General features: G+C 41.0%; 1 protein-coding gene across 1 annotated transcript in view; it reads right to left on the bottom strand.

Moving 5' to 3' along the window:
• The window catches only part of VPS54 (VPS54 subunit of GARP complex), a 49,116-nt gene that overhangs the window by 18,518 nt on the left and 15,086 nt on the right, over positions 1–15,512 (bottom strand). Inside the window, exons 6-13 of the mRNA XM_082757923.1 lie at positions 15,322–15,356; positions 13,908–14,039; positions 10,883–11,268; positions 7,463–7,589; positions 6,300–6,407; positions 3,539–3,594; positions 1,646–1,742; positions 825–1,162 (exon numbers count right to left, since the gene is read on the bottom strand). Coding sequence (XP_082614049.1) covers positions 825–1,162; positions 1,646–1,742; positions 3,539–3,594; positions 6,300–6,407; positions 7,463–7,589; positions 10,883–11,268; positions 13,908–14,039; positions 15,322–15,356 — 1,279 coding nt within the window. The remainder of the gene's footprint in view (positions 1–824; positions 1,163–1,645; positions 1,743–3,538; positions 3,595–6,299; positions 6,408–7,462; positions 7,590–10,882; positions 11,269–13,907; positions 14,040–15,321; positions 15,357–15,512) is intronic.

Below are 15,512 nucleotides of genomic sequence, written 5' to 3'. Positions count from 1 at the left end.
TTAGAGGGGGAAGGTCCCTACCAAATCTGACACAGGAGGATTGACACCCAAGTACCAATCAGCAGCTGTGAGCAGGCCAGTCGCTACCTTCCATCCTTCAGCAGGGTAAGAAGTGGTATTTCAATTTCGCTTCATAAAACTCGGGATCCAGACGTGCTGGCTTTTGAAGTGGCTCAGAGCTGAGCCCCACACGTGTTATGCCTGGTTCTTTTACAAAGGCAGCTGACTTACAGCCATAAATAAGGAATGCATAAAAGGTTGTTCAAGAAGTTTATAGCTCTGGAGTCAGGAGCACCACAGGGCAGCACTGTCTATGTTGCCAAAGCACTGAGATGTATTTGTCTAATCATGCAAGTCACCGAGTTGACAATGAGCAGAAGATTTCTCACTAGGATTCACCAAGGTGTATTCCATGAAGCCAGCTTAAAAGAGAAAGGAAAAACTAGCCACGGTGAACGTGTGCAGGGAACAGAGATGCCTTTGCCAGCTAAGGCCATGACAAACCATCTGTGCCTTTCATGTAGGTCAGACTTTGCATTTTCCCCTGCTTTCTACACAAGAAGGCTCCCCAGCAAAACAGACAGCAGAAGGGGCCCTTTTCTGTAAGGAGTGACAAAATCAGTACCTATACCACTGCACAGAGATGAAAACAAAGCTAACAAAACAAAGGCAAGACAGGGACAGTGCAGTCAGATGGCAGACAGCATGGGCAACCACAGAAAGCCGCTCCACACCATTTACCTGGAAAAAGACATTCCTCCAAAGTAAGTTTTGTACCACACAAACAGCCCCTAGCGTCCACCGCCTTGTCTCTGTTAACTTACATCATCTCCACTCCTCCTGGAGTAACGGAAGAGGACGTTTGCTCTTTGCTGGATGAGGAATCGGTAGTGCATTCTGGTTCGGAGACTGAATCGCTGCTACAGGGCTCGCTGTTTGGGGAAGTGTTTCTTTGAGAGGTAGTGTCAGCTGCTACGGGCGGGAGGTCCGCTTCGCCGAACGCGTCGCTTATAAACATGCCCTCGTGGGTCAGGTAAGCCACTTCTGTGTCCGCCGTGCTGTCTTTAACAGAGTGCTTTTGTAAGGTGTCCTCCAGGTCTCTGCTTCTTTGGTTCTTGTCTAGAACCAAGAGAACCACGCTACGGATAGTATTTAACGTTGCCTGGAATCAAACATAACTTTTATTACACAGCAAAAGAGAACCCCGTACCACAAGCCCGCACTGCAAAGATTTTCTTTTTCCCCGCAAAATTAAACTAAATCCTGGCTTTATTTTCTGTTGTGCAATTAGCATTCAGAGGCAGACCCATCTGTCTTTGATGGTAACCAATATCAGATGTTTCTGAGAATAGTGAAAGAAACCTCATTTGGAGCAATCTGACACATACAAAAGTTCTGCCCTAATCCCCAGCAGCCTGAAATGGATGTAATCACGCTACAAGAGGTATTATCTCCTCCCCAGTGCTCTCTTTGTTAGCACTAATCATTTCTGCCCTGGATGCCGATATTCACATATCCCTCTTTCAATCAGAAGTTTGAACTCTATAATCAAAATGAACACCTTGAAACTTCAAATGGGAAGCGGCTTCATCCCGTGTCACGTCTGAACCAGCTACATGAAAATCTCAGTAAATGAATGTCTTACCTTTATTCTCTTGAGGAAGATGGTAAACTTAGAGAAAATATCCTTCAGTAAGTCAAACCACTGAGGAAAATTCATCATCCTTATCTGGTCTGCAAGCCTAGAAAAAGAGCAGTATTCAGTAAACTGCAAATATTTACTAACCATGCTGACTACTGGCATATAAAGGATATAACTATGCTATAGGTAGAATTGTAAATATAAGGAAAACTGTGCAAACTTTTATCTGGCAACACAACAGACATGACCTGAACAACAGTCATGATTAATACAGGGTATGCAAGTGGAACGGTGAAGGAGGTGCATAAAAATAGATCATGTTAGAGAAAAAAGCCTCACATTTACCATTTTCCAGGGCATAGTGCTCTTTTCCAAGATAAGTATGTGTTACTACCAAGGGAGGGAGTTAATAACAGTTTCACAAATCATGTAGAAAAAATCAGACCACAAAAAAAATAAATAAAAACATTTTTGCAAGTATTACAAAAGCTGTGCTTTTAAGCCCATTTTGCTGCATTGCAAGGAGACCACTTCTGCTATTAAAGTGCAAGTCATCTCTTTGCAGCAGAGGGCTGAAAAGTCACTGGCCAAACAGAAGTTAAACCCTCTACTACAGAGTTAGGGCCTAGTTGCAGAATAGTAAACGTTGGAGAATGGTGAACAAATTTCCAAATGTTTAAAAATGCTGCTGTGCCCAGTCTTTTCTCAGTTTCAGCACGAACACCAGGCAGATTCTGCTGCTCACTTTGCTTTATCAACTAGTCTGCTTGGTTTTCCTGTTTTGGGGTAACCCTTTACTGAGCCAAAAGGATCAGAGCCACAGAAAAACAGAGGCTGGGGGGGATCCTCTGGAGCTGGGACCTCTGAAGGTCCCGTGTCCAAACCCTGCTCAATGCAGGTCCAACTAGATCAGGCTGTTGAGGGCCATGCCCAGAAAAGGGTTGAATATGTCCCAGGACAGAGATCCCACAGCCAATCTGGGCCTCTCTTCCTAGGTTTGACCACCCTTACAGTAAAACCTGTGTTTTCTAAGATTCAGTTAGCATTTCTCAGCTCCCAACTTGTTCCCTGCTTGCCCTTCGTCCTCCCCTTGCCCTCCTCTCGGAGGAGCTTGGCTCTGTCTCCATCTGTACCAGAACTCTCCTGTAGGAGAGCTGCAGACAGCTCACCCCTGAGCTCTCCACTCCTGAGGCTGAACAAAGCCAGCTCCTTTGAGCACTGCCCTCTGCTGGATCTAAATGCTTTTCTTGTACTGGGGAGCCCGAAACTGAGCACAGCCACCAGACGTAGCTTCACAAGTGCCAACAGAGGGGAAGGATCATTTCCTCCACCTTTTCTCCTGCAAAGCTGCTCCGAAGCCAGCCAGTCCCTGCCTCTCATCCAGCAAAGGGTTGCTCCCCCCCAGGTGCAGGACATGGCATCTGCTGGGCTTTGTGAGGGTCCTGTTGGCCCATTTCTTAGAGCTGGTGTTGCCTGATCTCCTCTCCAGGTAGCTCCTGTTCTCATTCATATGGGAGGCATCGAAACTACTGACACATTTTGGTACAAAATCCCAGGTTGTAACAACAGGGAATGCCTTCAGGTAGTTAACACATGCCTAGGTACGGTAGTTTAGGCTTCATGCAATGAGGGTCAGAGAATTTTAGTATTTATTTCAGTAGCAGATTTAATTTCAGGGAAAGATTTGTAGCATTAGAGTCTGAACGAGAAAAGGAATATGCAATATTCTCGCAGAGGCAGACAGGAGCAGAGGCTCAAGGTGAAACAGAAGGGTAATCCTTGGTTACAGGGAAACTGAAGCAAAAATTAGAACGGTTAATTTATCTGTGCTGAAAGCATCCGTCTCCTGTCCCCCACCCACCACAAAAAAAAAAAATAATCTAGCTGTATACTTACTTAACAACCACTTCTGTATCTATTTCTTCTATCTGCGATACCGTATTAACCACACACTGTCAAATTTAAAGGGGAAAAACAAAACAAAAAAAAGATCTTAGCTTCTAACTGCTGCTGAATTTCATCGCATGCACAATAAGCCTCAAGTTAAATAAGGAGAAAGAAAACCAAAAAGGAAAGACATGTTTGTAGCATTTAACAGCTTGTTTCTCTAAGGAGAAAAAAAAAAAAATCAATGAAAACAAAACAAAACAAAAAAAATAAGACACCCCCCCCAACATCTAGTTGCAGAATAGATGGACATTTGTTGCTAGATTTCTCCACGCTGATTGCTGTGCTGTGGCCTTTTCTTAAAGGATGGTGTGGGGTAACACCTTCAGCTTGTACACATGAAGCTGGACTTCAGGTCTCCAGAACGATCAATTTTCATCCCAAACCCATTGTTTTACAGCGATTTGCTCACTGATCTCTTTTCACGTTACTGCCTTGTAAGCCCATGGTACAAATCAACTTTTTTTTTTTAGATTGAAGGAGGGGTTTTCTTCCAAATATCAATCAATAACCTGACGAAATGAGTCAGCAGCATACCTTTATGTGGCTGTGTACAACCCAGTGACTGAGGGCAACCCTCTCAAGCTACACTGATTTTACCTGAGCTTTGCATAATGGTGGTCAGTAGAGAAGCTTCTTGAAAACAGACCTTGTTCCTGAACTATGCAGTAAGTTAGTGAAGTGCTTACAGATCTCTGCTCTTCCACTTGCCTGGCAGTAAAGAGCTACTGAAGCACTGACCAAAACAGCCCAGCATCGCGCCTGAACAGGAAACACATTTGAGACATGGGAGGGAAATGGTTTCCTCTATTAAGGAAAAATGGCTTTACAAGTTCAGACAATAGGCCACAACGCAAACATATTCCACAAGCCACGCAGAAATACTCTGAGCCTGTCGCTTTTCCCAATTTAATGCAAAAACTTGTATTGGAAGTTGATTAAACTTCATCTATTGCTGAACAGAGGTGGCTGAAAAATCACAACATAAAGACAAATATTCCCAGCAGAATGGGGAAAACAATGTATGGCTGAGGGTGAGCAGGAAAACAGAGTGCTACCTGCCCACTATCTGAGCAAGCAGAATTTAAAGAGAAAAAGGTCTCCTCGTGACTGCCTACATAGGCAAGTGAAAAACCAGGAGACTGATGGGCAGATAACAGGTTTATCCTGGTGTTCCCCATTCATGCAGCTGTACACAGGTGTATGCCCTTGTTTGTCCAGGCTTACAGTAATGCAGCACGACTAGAAAGCAGTGCTTGCTCTCACCCACCGCTGAGCTTTCAGGGAGCTGGGCAGTGACCCAGCCCAGCTCCCCACTGCTTTCAGTTGGGAATGAAACAAGTAGCGAGAGACAGGGGCACTAAACATGATCTAAATTGCTTTCTAAAGTGAGAAAGGACTCGTATCATAGCCAAGTCCTTACATGAAGCGGTTGTGCAGTCACACACATCTCTTTGTCTTCTCATCCTGCCACCATAAGCATCAGCAGCGCTGGCTTCTGTTATCTACACCCACCCTGCTCAACCAGATCAACAGAACCATAGGGCTGCTGTCCAAGATGGACTTGGGAAGCTAATCTGGCTTAAAACAAAACTTTTAAAATAATAAGAATTAAAAGAATTCCAAACTTTTAAAAGCTGGAGAAGTTCCCAATGTGATTCACAACACAGCTGTGACCTTTAATGGCAAACCCACCACCTAACTGTCTCCCAGTCTTTGGGATACACATCACAACCTGACTCCTGAAATGATCACATCTCTATAAGGGGGAAAACCCCACCCCTACGTAATACCCCACACGTACATGCAAACAAACAAACGAGATGAGTAAAAAAATGAAACTCCAAACATGTTCAAAGTTCAGCCTAAGTTTTTGTTTGTAAACAAAAGCCATCACGTCACTGTTCAAAAACAATCCATGCATTTTTCTCCAGAGAAGGCAACTGGAGTTATTTGTTCATGTTTTGGTTTTAGCTGTTTTTATCTACAAAGACTTTTGGTTTGAAAATACAGATATACTGCCCTAGGTGGCATGCAACCAGACTAACGTGGACAAAGGTTCATTTTTGAAGTAATTCTTACAGGCAAGCAGTTCTACCTTCGTCATGAACTCACCTTGCTCTCTTCAGAAAAGGCAGGGATGTTTTCCAGCTTTTAACCACGTGCCTATACTAGGTCTGGGCTAGCACTGAGGCAAGTAATGTTTTCTGTATTATTTGCTGGTGACTTTTTCTTTTCAAATGGGATTTTTCTTGGTTCTTTTTTTAACGTGCTTACACCAAGAACCTAACTTTTTGTTGTTCAGGTTTTTTGTTTGTTTGTTTGTTTGTTTGGGTTGTTTTTGTTTTGTTTTCTTTTGTTTTTTGAAATGGTATTATGACACAACTATACTATCTGGGAAAGCTGTGTACTAAAAAAAAAAAAAAGAGCTAAAATCAGTGGATTCAGAATAATGGCAATCACATAGAGAAAGCTGTGATCTTCAGCCATACTTGTGCTACTTGTACCTACTCCTTGCAGAAAGTCTTCTCTGCAAACAGACTTTTGTGCTTCAGGAAGTCCTTTGTGTTGTAAGCTCAGCTGCTCTAAACATGAGATCATTCACCACCAAAACATCTCAAAGTTGTTCTTAACTACTTGAAAAACAACAAAAAAAAATTTTAAGAGGTTGAGGCAACCTTGTCAGGTGAGTTTGAAACATTTGGCTTACCTGTTTAATTATGTTCTTTGCGGTAATAATCATTTCATCTCCGTATATTTCATAAAAGTTGAGATTTCTTTGCTTTAAAAGTCCAAATACTAGTGATACAAGTCTCTCCTATCAAGAAAAAGAAACGCATTAAAACCATCAAGACGAAAACAAGAAACAATTTTAAGAATCTTCACAGCAATTGGAGTTCACGTATCAAACACGCAGTGGACAGAATTTAGATCAGTCCAGTGCCTTGAGACTACTGTCATGGTTTAACCGTACAAAGTTTCCTGTGGCAATACCAGCTAACGGAGTCCCTTCCTCACAGTTATTTTCATTCCTGTTCCTCAGCTGTGCTCGTGCAATTGTGCTTGAAAACCTATGTATTTCCTAAGATTAATGAGTTTCCTTACCGCAAGCGAGAATGACGCTCGACACAATTGCACCAGCACAAGCGAGAGGCTACCACGTCGCAGCATCGAGACGGGGAGAAAGTGCAGGGCAGAAATGGGAATATTTAAATACTACTGCCACTCACCACATTGCACAAAACCCACAGGTTAGACAAGACTAAACAATTCGTAGGGTCTAGCAATTATGGCAGAATTGCACAGGTAAGATCCAGAAGAATGCGTATCTTTTTCTTTTTAAGCCAGAAAAGATCTTTTTCTGGCTCAAAAGCAGTCACAATAGCTTAATCTTCAGAAATTTATGATCTTTAAAGGAAGATACCCTGCAAATGAAGTGTGTACTCGGGGCAACCATATGCTTGATGTAAGTACTCTTAAGTGCATAGGGAGGCAGAATAAGAATAACATGCACAGCTTTCACTGCAAAACTGAAGTTTTACAGTCAAGCAGATACAAGGGTTCATGTTCTCTTCCACTTACATGTTGAGGTTCATGAAGTGTCCAAACTAAAACTCACTATACATTTAAAATGTATAGTTAGAAATGATTATTTAAAAATAAAATAAAGCAGGACTGGATTGCAGTTCCATATGGTTAGTTACAATTATTTAATTAGATCAAGTACAAATAGGTGTGGGGAAAATTTGGATGAGAAATTGTGCAAAATTATAATGTTGCTACCAGGGACCTGAATTAATTAGCTGGTGCTAATTAAGGATGTTACAGATGCAAACATATTCATCAGACAGTTTATTTCAATAACAGACGTACCTCTTCTAGAATTTGGCAATCATCTTCTAGGGGTCTATTTAAATCATTGCGAGCATAAGTTGAAAACTCCGCAATCATCATTTTATCTATCAGCTTTTCCAGTTCACAAAGCTGTGAGCCAAGATGCCTAAGAAAAACAGCCATTGAGATATGAGCTCAATAATCAACCTGAAAATGAATCATTAGTTCACAGCTGAAGAAAATAACCACCCAGCAGGTAATTTCCATGCAATCAATGCTGGCTTAATGGGAGGCGCAAATCTTTTAGTTCTTAGAGCAGCTGAAACCACACATTTTTCAGAGGCACCATCACCTTGCAGCAAAAACATATGGACTTGAATGTTAATGGGACGTTAAAATTGGAGGCAAGACTTTGTCGGAAGATGCTGAGCACCCTCTCTTCCCAACGAAGGGAACCAGAACCAAGAATGCTCAGTGCTTGACTGTATCTAGCTGTTAAATGCTTCTTTTGCTGAATATTCTTCCACTTCAAACATTTGAGCTTTTAATACAGTCAAGGTATTTACTTTACATGACTGAGATCCAGGAGCAGCTTCACAAAACAGAATGGCTTTCAGAGAACACAAGAATTTTAAAGTGTTCAATTTTTATACCATTCAGATTTAAAAATACATTTTCATATATCACAGATTTTAAACCATATTTTGCAAACTGTTTTCATACAAAGCCATGAGGGAATTTCTCCCATCAGATATGTCAAGTAGTCTTTAGAAGTCATGCAGCCAGAGAGACTTTTAGCAGAGTAAAAACAAAATTGAGAACTTCAGAGATGCCAAACACTCCTGGCTTTCCAGCTTCCAGTAACCATTGAGATCACCAAGTATCTGTAAAAATCAGCCCCATTTATTTAAACCCAACGTAACCTACCCTCTCATGCCTCGTAAGTATGGAAATATCCAATAAGAGCTGGACAACTGTAGTTGGGCTACAATCCCCTTAAGTAAAATTGTTAGTGCAGGGCAAAAATTAATTAAAAGCTTACAGATGAGAACAGTGCTTCCAGGTGTCAGTGTTTTGCTGTATGACGTCTGATTTGCCAACACAGCCGTGTAAAAACGTACTGGATGTCCAACACCCCAAACAAGGATTGAAAAAACAACATAAAAACTGGCAATAGAGATTTGTAATTTAATCAACACGTTGTTTGTTCATCTTTTTAATTAAAAAGATGAACTTGCAAATGTTAAAGAGCTCGAGAACTGTAATTCTACCCTACAATAGTTGCTAGGAACGATCATAATGCTGTAACTGATACGTATAATCATAGGGGATATTAACCTATGTTAAAGACAGCAATTTGCATTGAATGATGCTGCACCATGGCTTGATTTAAAGCTAACAATGTCTGTTTAACAACAAACTCCACAAGCTGTCACACACAATACACTAAAGCAACAAGTTTGTTTTGTTTGGTTGTGGAAAAAAAAAAGATACTGAATATTTTAGGGAAAAAAAAGAGATTAAAAAAAAGAGATAGTAATTACTTGGAAACTTCTCTCTCCTCCAGATAAAACAGGTATTTATCTCACTTGAGAGCTGCAGTATTCGTGCTCACAGCAAACCACAAACAGTCATTCACTATTTTGTGGAAAAAAGCTGAAGTATTTGTGTATGGCATTAATTTATTATTATTGTTTTCCAAACCAACATTCTACTGAGCAGTTTTCATCAAGATCCCCATCTTTTCATTGCACATTATTTCTCCAGACATGCAACACACAGAGGCTATTGTAAACGTTGGGAGCAAGCGTGCTGGGTTTGTCAGAGACACAGAGCTGCGTTTGCATCCCTGGTGGGGCTGAGGAGTGAGGCTGCATTTAATTCAGCTTTCTGAGCCTTTACTATCCAAGGCAGAGAGGATTTTTCCCGCTCATATCACTTCTTAAAGAAGTAAATGAATTATTTTTTAATTCTACCATACCAACCAACTAGGCATTGTTCACAGAAATCACTTTTTATAGATGAGATGTTTACCTGCAAGTATGTACCACATCTGATTGTGAATTTAAAATAATGACACATTCTTGGAACATCAAATATGACAACAGAACTGCATCCTCTGCTAGCACTGTATGTAACTTAGCTTACCTGATTGCAAAAGAAAGCTAATTCTGATTGATGTCTCAGGTTTGTAGAAGTACACTCAGTATCAGTAATGTAAATACAACTATGACTTGGTCAAGTTTATTAGCTTAAAAAAAAAAAAAAAAAAAAAAAGTGGGATATTTTTCTTTTAAGGACTTTTTCTGAGTTTTTCCTGCATAAAATTTGATTCTTTTTGTAAACCAGCTAAAAGGGGTGTTACAAGCAGAGCTTGTCAGCACAGATGGACCACAGCAGCAACCGTATAAAGTTCTCAATATTCGTGTTGCAGTTATTGAGCAACAACCACATTTTTAATTACAAAAACTGGAAACCCTTGGGTTGCAGGAACCACATAACCTCAAAACCAAACAAAAATAGCATCAACTTATGAAACTAAGTAGGCAGCTCCTCAACTGGCTAATACAAATCTCTGAGCCTATTTAACATACACTGCTTCTACCAGCATCGTATCACAGCAGCAGCTTTGCATATGACACTGTTGTAGTGAACACAGCAGTTATGATAGCTTTTTTTGCACCAGCTGAAAGGATTCTGATGTACTGATGCTCCTGCATATCACAGAGGACCCTGCCCAGTGCAGCACCGTCTCCCAGACAGAGCTCTGAGTATCCACCATGAACAGCAGCAACCAGCACGAGACCCTGGACTCACTAACCCCCGTGACCATAGCAAACACAGGTGAAAAACCAGCAGCAGGAGCTCAGGCAGCACCTTCCCACTGTTTCTTCCCAACTCCAGCAGCTTAGAGAACTGGATTTCTCAGTGGGATGAACCCCTCTCAGGAGGATGCACCCCTAGCCATGGTAAATACAGCTCTCCCCAAGAGGAGGTGCTGCTGAACACATCCCATCTGACCAGCTGGCAGCCTCAGACCACATTTTGAGTCATGGGTTGATAGCTTTGCACTGCCTTTTGCTTGCAAAGCTTCTTCCAGCACAAGGACGGGCTGGAGGCAGACCTACTCTGCATGAGGATTGCAGACCACTGCTTAGAAACATCTCTCAGCTCTGGGCTACAAACCCTGCACGATGAAGGTCCAGTCACTGCACCCCTAAACCACCTGTTGACAAGAATGGAGTACAGAGCATCTTGATATTAAAAGTTCACCAAAATAAAATTTATCTGGCACATGCAGCAGTCACACTACATATGCTTTACTTACATGTTGTACTTTTTGTACCATGTCCTCTAGGAATGAGCAAACACAGGTAAAACCACCCCCATCAGCCAGCAGAATACTTGACACCCTCTAGCTCTGTTTGCTTTTTATTACTTTCCTAGATGGTTACCTACCGGAAACTGTGAATGCCTTGAAGTTCTTGCTGCAACACCTCCTGCGTTGTTGCTATTAAGTCCAAAGCTCCAACAAACTCGGAAGTGGACAACAGCAACTGTACCGTTGGCTGCGTTTGGTGTACAGTAGCCATTAGCTTCAGTTTATTGTATGCTTTTATACAGTTATTTCTGGTGAGCGACAGTCTTAAAACTCGGAGTGATCCTTCACACATCACTTTATCAATTTTGGAGATTTTCTCTCGAAGTAATTTTACAGCCTGGGAGGTTTTCCTGAGGTAGTCCTGCAACTCATGCTGAGAGGTCATTGCATGGAAAAATGCTTCAGAGCGCAAAGAAATCTGATGAGCAATATTGACTTCCACAATGTCCAGGTAATGGCTCAGCTGGGAAGAGGGAAGAAATTGAAAGGCATTGTTATGGCTTGGCATGTTCATCACCGTGAAAACATACATTGAGAGTACAACCAAAATGTCTTACTGTATCACAAGGACATTTGGCTAATAATAAAAAAAAAATGCTATAATATTATATTAAACCCTTTATCAGAGTAGCAAGCAAATACCACCTGGTGTGGTTTGTTCATTTGTTTCTCAATGAGCTCAAAAATCACTTTGGGAAGGCTGACCTGATGCCTCTCCTGCTTGAAAATGACAAGAGAGAAAGCCAAATAGTTTTAAAATACCCAAGCTTTTCTACCACAGGGGTTGGCTTGCAAGTAAGGAGAGCATACATGTGCAAATATACTACGTACTTAGAGCCATTCAAGTTGATAAAAATGCATCATGACCGCACTTGATGGCACGGCTCTGGGTCTGCTCAGTTAAAAGGCTGCAGAATCATCTTTATAGAAAAATCCTCAAGAGATGTCTGGCTACCGTTGCTTTTTGCCAGCCAGTTGGAGCTCCTGCTAAGGTTATTTCATGTCTGCTGGCACTGTGGGACTCCAGAGACAGAGCATACCTACACGTTTGGAACCTGAGACTCAAATTCTTTCTGTCGAACAAATTCCAATTCTTTGTGTTACCAGGCCACTGGGTTGGCTTGGTCGGTTGAGCTGCAAAAGCTCTGTGTTCTGGCTTACGCTGAATATGCAAACTCAAAGGACTGAGGCATTAGGATGCTCATCTGAATGCTAATACTCAGATGACCTGTTTTTTTTTGGGAGGTGCCACGCACTCAAAACCTCACACTGAATTTCAAAAGACCCATCCAGAAATTGAGAGGGAAAAAAAACATCAGAGAAATGTTTCTGTCTTATAGCTATTTTCATCCTGCATATATTTAATGCTGGGGATTTATGCAATATGCAAAGCCATCTTTTTTTGTACAACATTTAATCAAAAAAGTCCTCCACCAACCAGCTGTGACACACCTAGCCCATGGGAGAAGCCGAGACAGGCTGTGACACAGGGATCAGAGGAAGGGTTATTATTATCATTTATTTACATGATTGTCACATCCAGATGCCCCAGGCCCTTTCACTACGTCGAGCACTACAGAACAAACAGAACAAAACAACACTACCTGCCTCAAAGAGCTGACAGTCCCAGCGTAGGGCAGGAAATAGGAGGTAAGATGGACAAGTATCAGGGGGAGCTGTTCAAGTAGATAAGCAGCAATAGCCTAAATGTGTGAGCTTATGGCAGGGTTTTCCAAAACCTGCTGAAAAATTGTGCCTGGAGCTAAGGATGAAATTTGGGCAGCAGGATGCATATTTACACCTGGTAAATGAGAACAAATTTTGGGCAGTTCAGAGCCTTTAAAACAAATAAAACAAAATGTGGGCCAGTTCTGGTAGCACAAAACTGTAATAATTTGGTTTTCATGCATGTGGCTTTGGAGGCAACAGAACTGCTTTATGCTATTTAGATATTTCTATCATCTCTCTAAAAAAGCACGGCTCACAGCGATTTATAACCTTATTTTCATTCTGCTGCATCCAGGTGGGCTCTGGGTCTCCTTCATTCAAGTCCCTAGTGAGTGTTCATCCTGCCCTTCACCCAGGCACACTCTGAAAGTTTCAAGCACATGCCAGACACAGCTTTTTCAACTTCAGACAGCAACTGCCAAAAGCTCCAAAGTAGTATTTCCAAAAGCCACCTCTAGATGTGTGAAGATAAAGCAATGAAGGAGCAAGTTATCAGTTGTCTTAAAGCAGGGCCTGCCCATCCCTCCTGAACTGGAGGGGAAGCAGGAAGACTAACGCCTGGAAATTTGCAAACATGTGATCCCCTGGAAGATGTTATTTTTTTTTCTGAGTCACCTCCCTTTTTTTTTTTATGCCAGCTCCCAGAAGCTGTAGTAGGTTAAGCAGGAAGGAAAACTGAAGTTAGAAAATCAAAATAATTTGAGAGTCCATTCCATAACTACTTCACGGATACTTATACCTTAAAAGTGATTCAGTAGGGGATTTCTATACTGAATACATAGCTCTAAAAACCAAAAAAGAATAAGCAAAGACACGTGTTTCCAGTATGAATGAAGCAGCTCTGCTTTCTTGCTCTCCAACATACACAAGTCCTTGTCAGCACAGATGACATAACAAAAGGAAAGAAGTTCCTGACATACAAAAGCTTGATATTTAGTATTTCTTTTAGCACAGAAAACACAGTGCTTTGGAGTTTTCCTGAGACATGAGAAAGCAGTAGTCTTAGTAGATGCTCTAAAACCTCTAGCTTAACCTTCTCATGGAATTGCTCTTCCCCCCTAGCAAAGAGCTTCACATCTTGAAGTTCTCAATGTGTATCTGCTTCATTCCGTTTCAGCAATCATTAGCCAATTACTATGCTATATGAAGATTTTTTCTCCCTACAGATTTGACAGATACATTTATTTAGAAGGGAAAAAAGTTCTTGCATTGTTTACTAACAATGTGTAACCTGATGTAAAACCAAAGTTGCCAAAGTCCCCAATACTGATGTCTTAGCAACTAGTACAGGACAGCAGCAATGAACTTGGCTGCCAATAGCTTCTTTGTAGTAACAGATAGGATGTATCGTGACACATTGCATCAAATTCTTACCTTTTCTTGAAGTAACTTGGAGGAAGCTGCGTCACGATTTCCTTTTCCACCAGCAGTACTAAAATGGGACCATGGTAAAACGGCATTAAATGTTAAGGAATCTTCCAAGGCAAAATCTGGTTTCATAAAAATCTGAAACAGAAAAACAAAAGAAAAAAAAAAAAAAAAGCATGTCTCTCACCTCTATGTTCATCCTTGCCAGTTTAACAGACATCCTGGTTAACGAAACTAATGCTGATTATTTTTTTTCTTCTCCAAAAAACAAGTTTTCATTTATCCAAGCAAACAGATCTTCTAACCAATTTACTTCACACCCTAAAAGCATGTGTGATCTGACAAACGTTTATTTTCATAGAAGTAGAAGTCCACTCTGAAATGACCTGGGTCAAGATCTAAACAACAAATTGCAGGTGGATCCCCTAAAGGATCAGAGCAAGCAGAGGCATCCCACTGCTGATATGCTCATTTCTGGGGCCCTGGTTTCTGCTAGACTGGGGATCTGGCCAGCTGTTCACATGCACCAAGTGTTGTCTGGAAGGGAACAGGGCCTCAAATGTATCTCCTTTAGGCACAGCACTGCAAATGTGCTGATTGTAGAAAGGTTTGATAGCATTTAACATTAACTCTACACATCTCAGAGAACTATCAGTCTGAAGTTCTCTCTGATCATATTATTTTTACTTGACAAAATTGGTATAAACCTGGAGGTAGACAGTAGCTCCCCTTTCCCTTTATTTGTGAAGTGTAATTTTAAAAAGGTTCAACACAGGCTACAGCATCACACTACACTCAAACACTCTTGTTTCTGGGGCTTTAAACATTGCAGTCACAGCTGTTGAAGCAACAGGCTACACAACTGGCACAGAGATGCCGACCCATATTAACACTTTGACTCCTTAATGTACCTATAAAAAAGGTATTCAGACTGAAGTGGAATCTAGGGTTGTGTCTTTTGTCAACCCATGGCATAAAAACACATCATATATGCTGCAAACATCTACGCAAAAGGACTTTCCTTGAGGATTCAAGGGGTTAAATTCAATGCTACGTGGCACACTATGTAATATTCAAACATCTGTTGAACTCTCCAGTTTCCCCTTCCTCCTAAAACACAGGCTGTCTAGTTTTGCCCAGCTTTAAGGTTTTAACTATTAAAGATGAAAAAAAATAATGGCATTTGTATTTTACTTTAAGTAAGAACAAAATGAACATCATAGTCAATATTAACCAAATAAAAAAAGAAAAAGCAGCTTGTTCTTAATTCTTGTAAATTCTGAGCATCGCAGACACTCTTGATAATCAGTTCAAGTGATCAGCTTGGACAAGACTTCCATGTAACAGGAGAGTACATCAATATGTTCAAGGCTATATGTGAGAAATCTTTATAAAAGTTTAGAGTTCACAGAAACCATACCTTAGGTACTTGTTCCAGATCTGTCCTGGATTTATCTAAAATAAAGCAAAACACAAGAATTCATTCATGAGCAAAGAATTAAAAACAATTTCCTTGAATACTTTAAAATGCTACAAAATTTTTTAAGACAACAGTGCCAGACTCCTCACAGTGAGTGGACAAGTAACAGGATCACAAATTGAAACAAAAAA

This window comes from Aythya marila, assembly GCF_965140915.1.
Source record: "Aythya marila genome assembly, chromosome: 3".
Taxonomy (NCBI): Eukaryota; Metazoa; Chordata; class Aves; order Anseriformes; family Anatidae; genus Aythya; species Aythya marila.
Note: the sequence above shows the minus strand (reverse complement) of the source record. Positions and strands in the feature narration are given on the sequence as shown.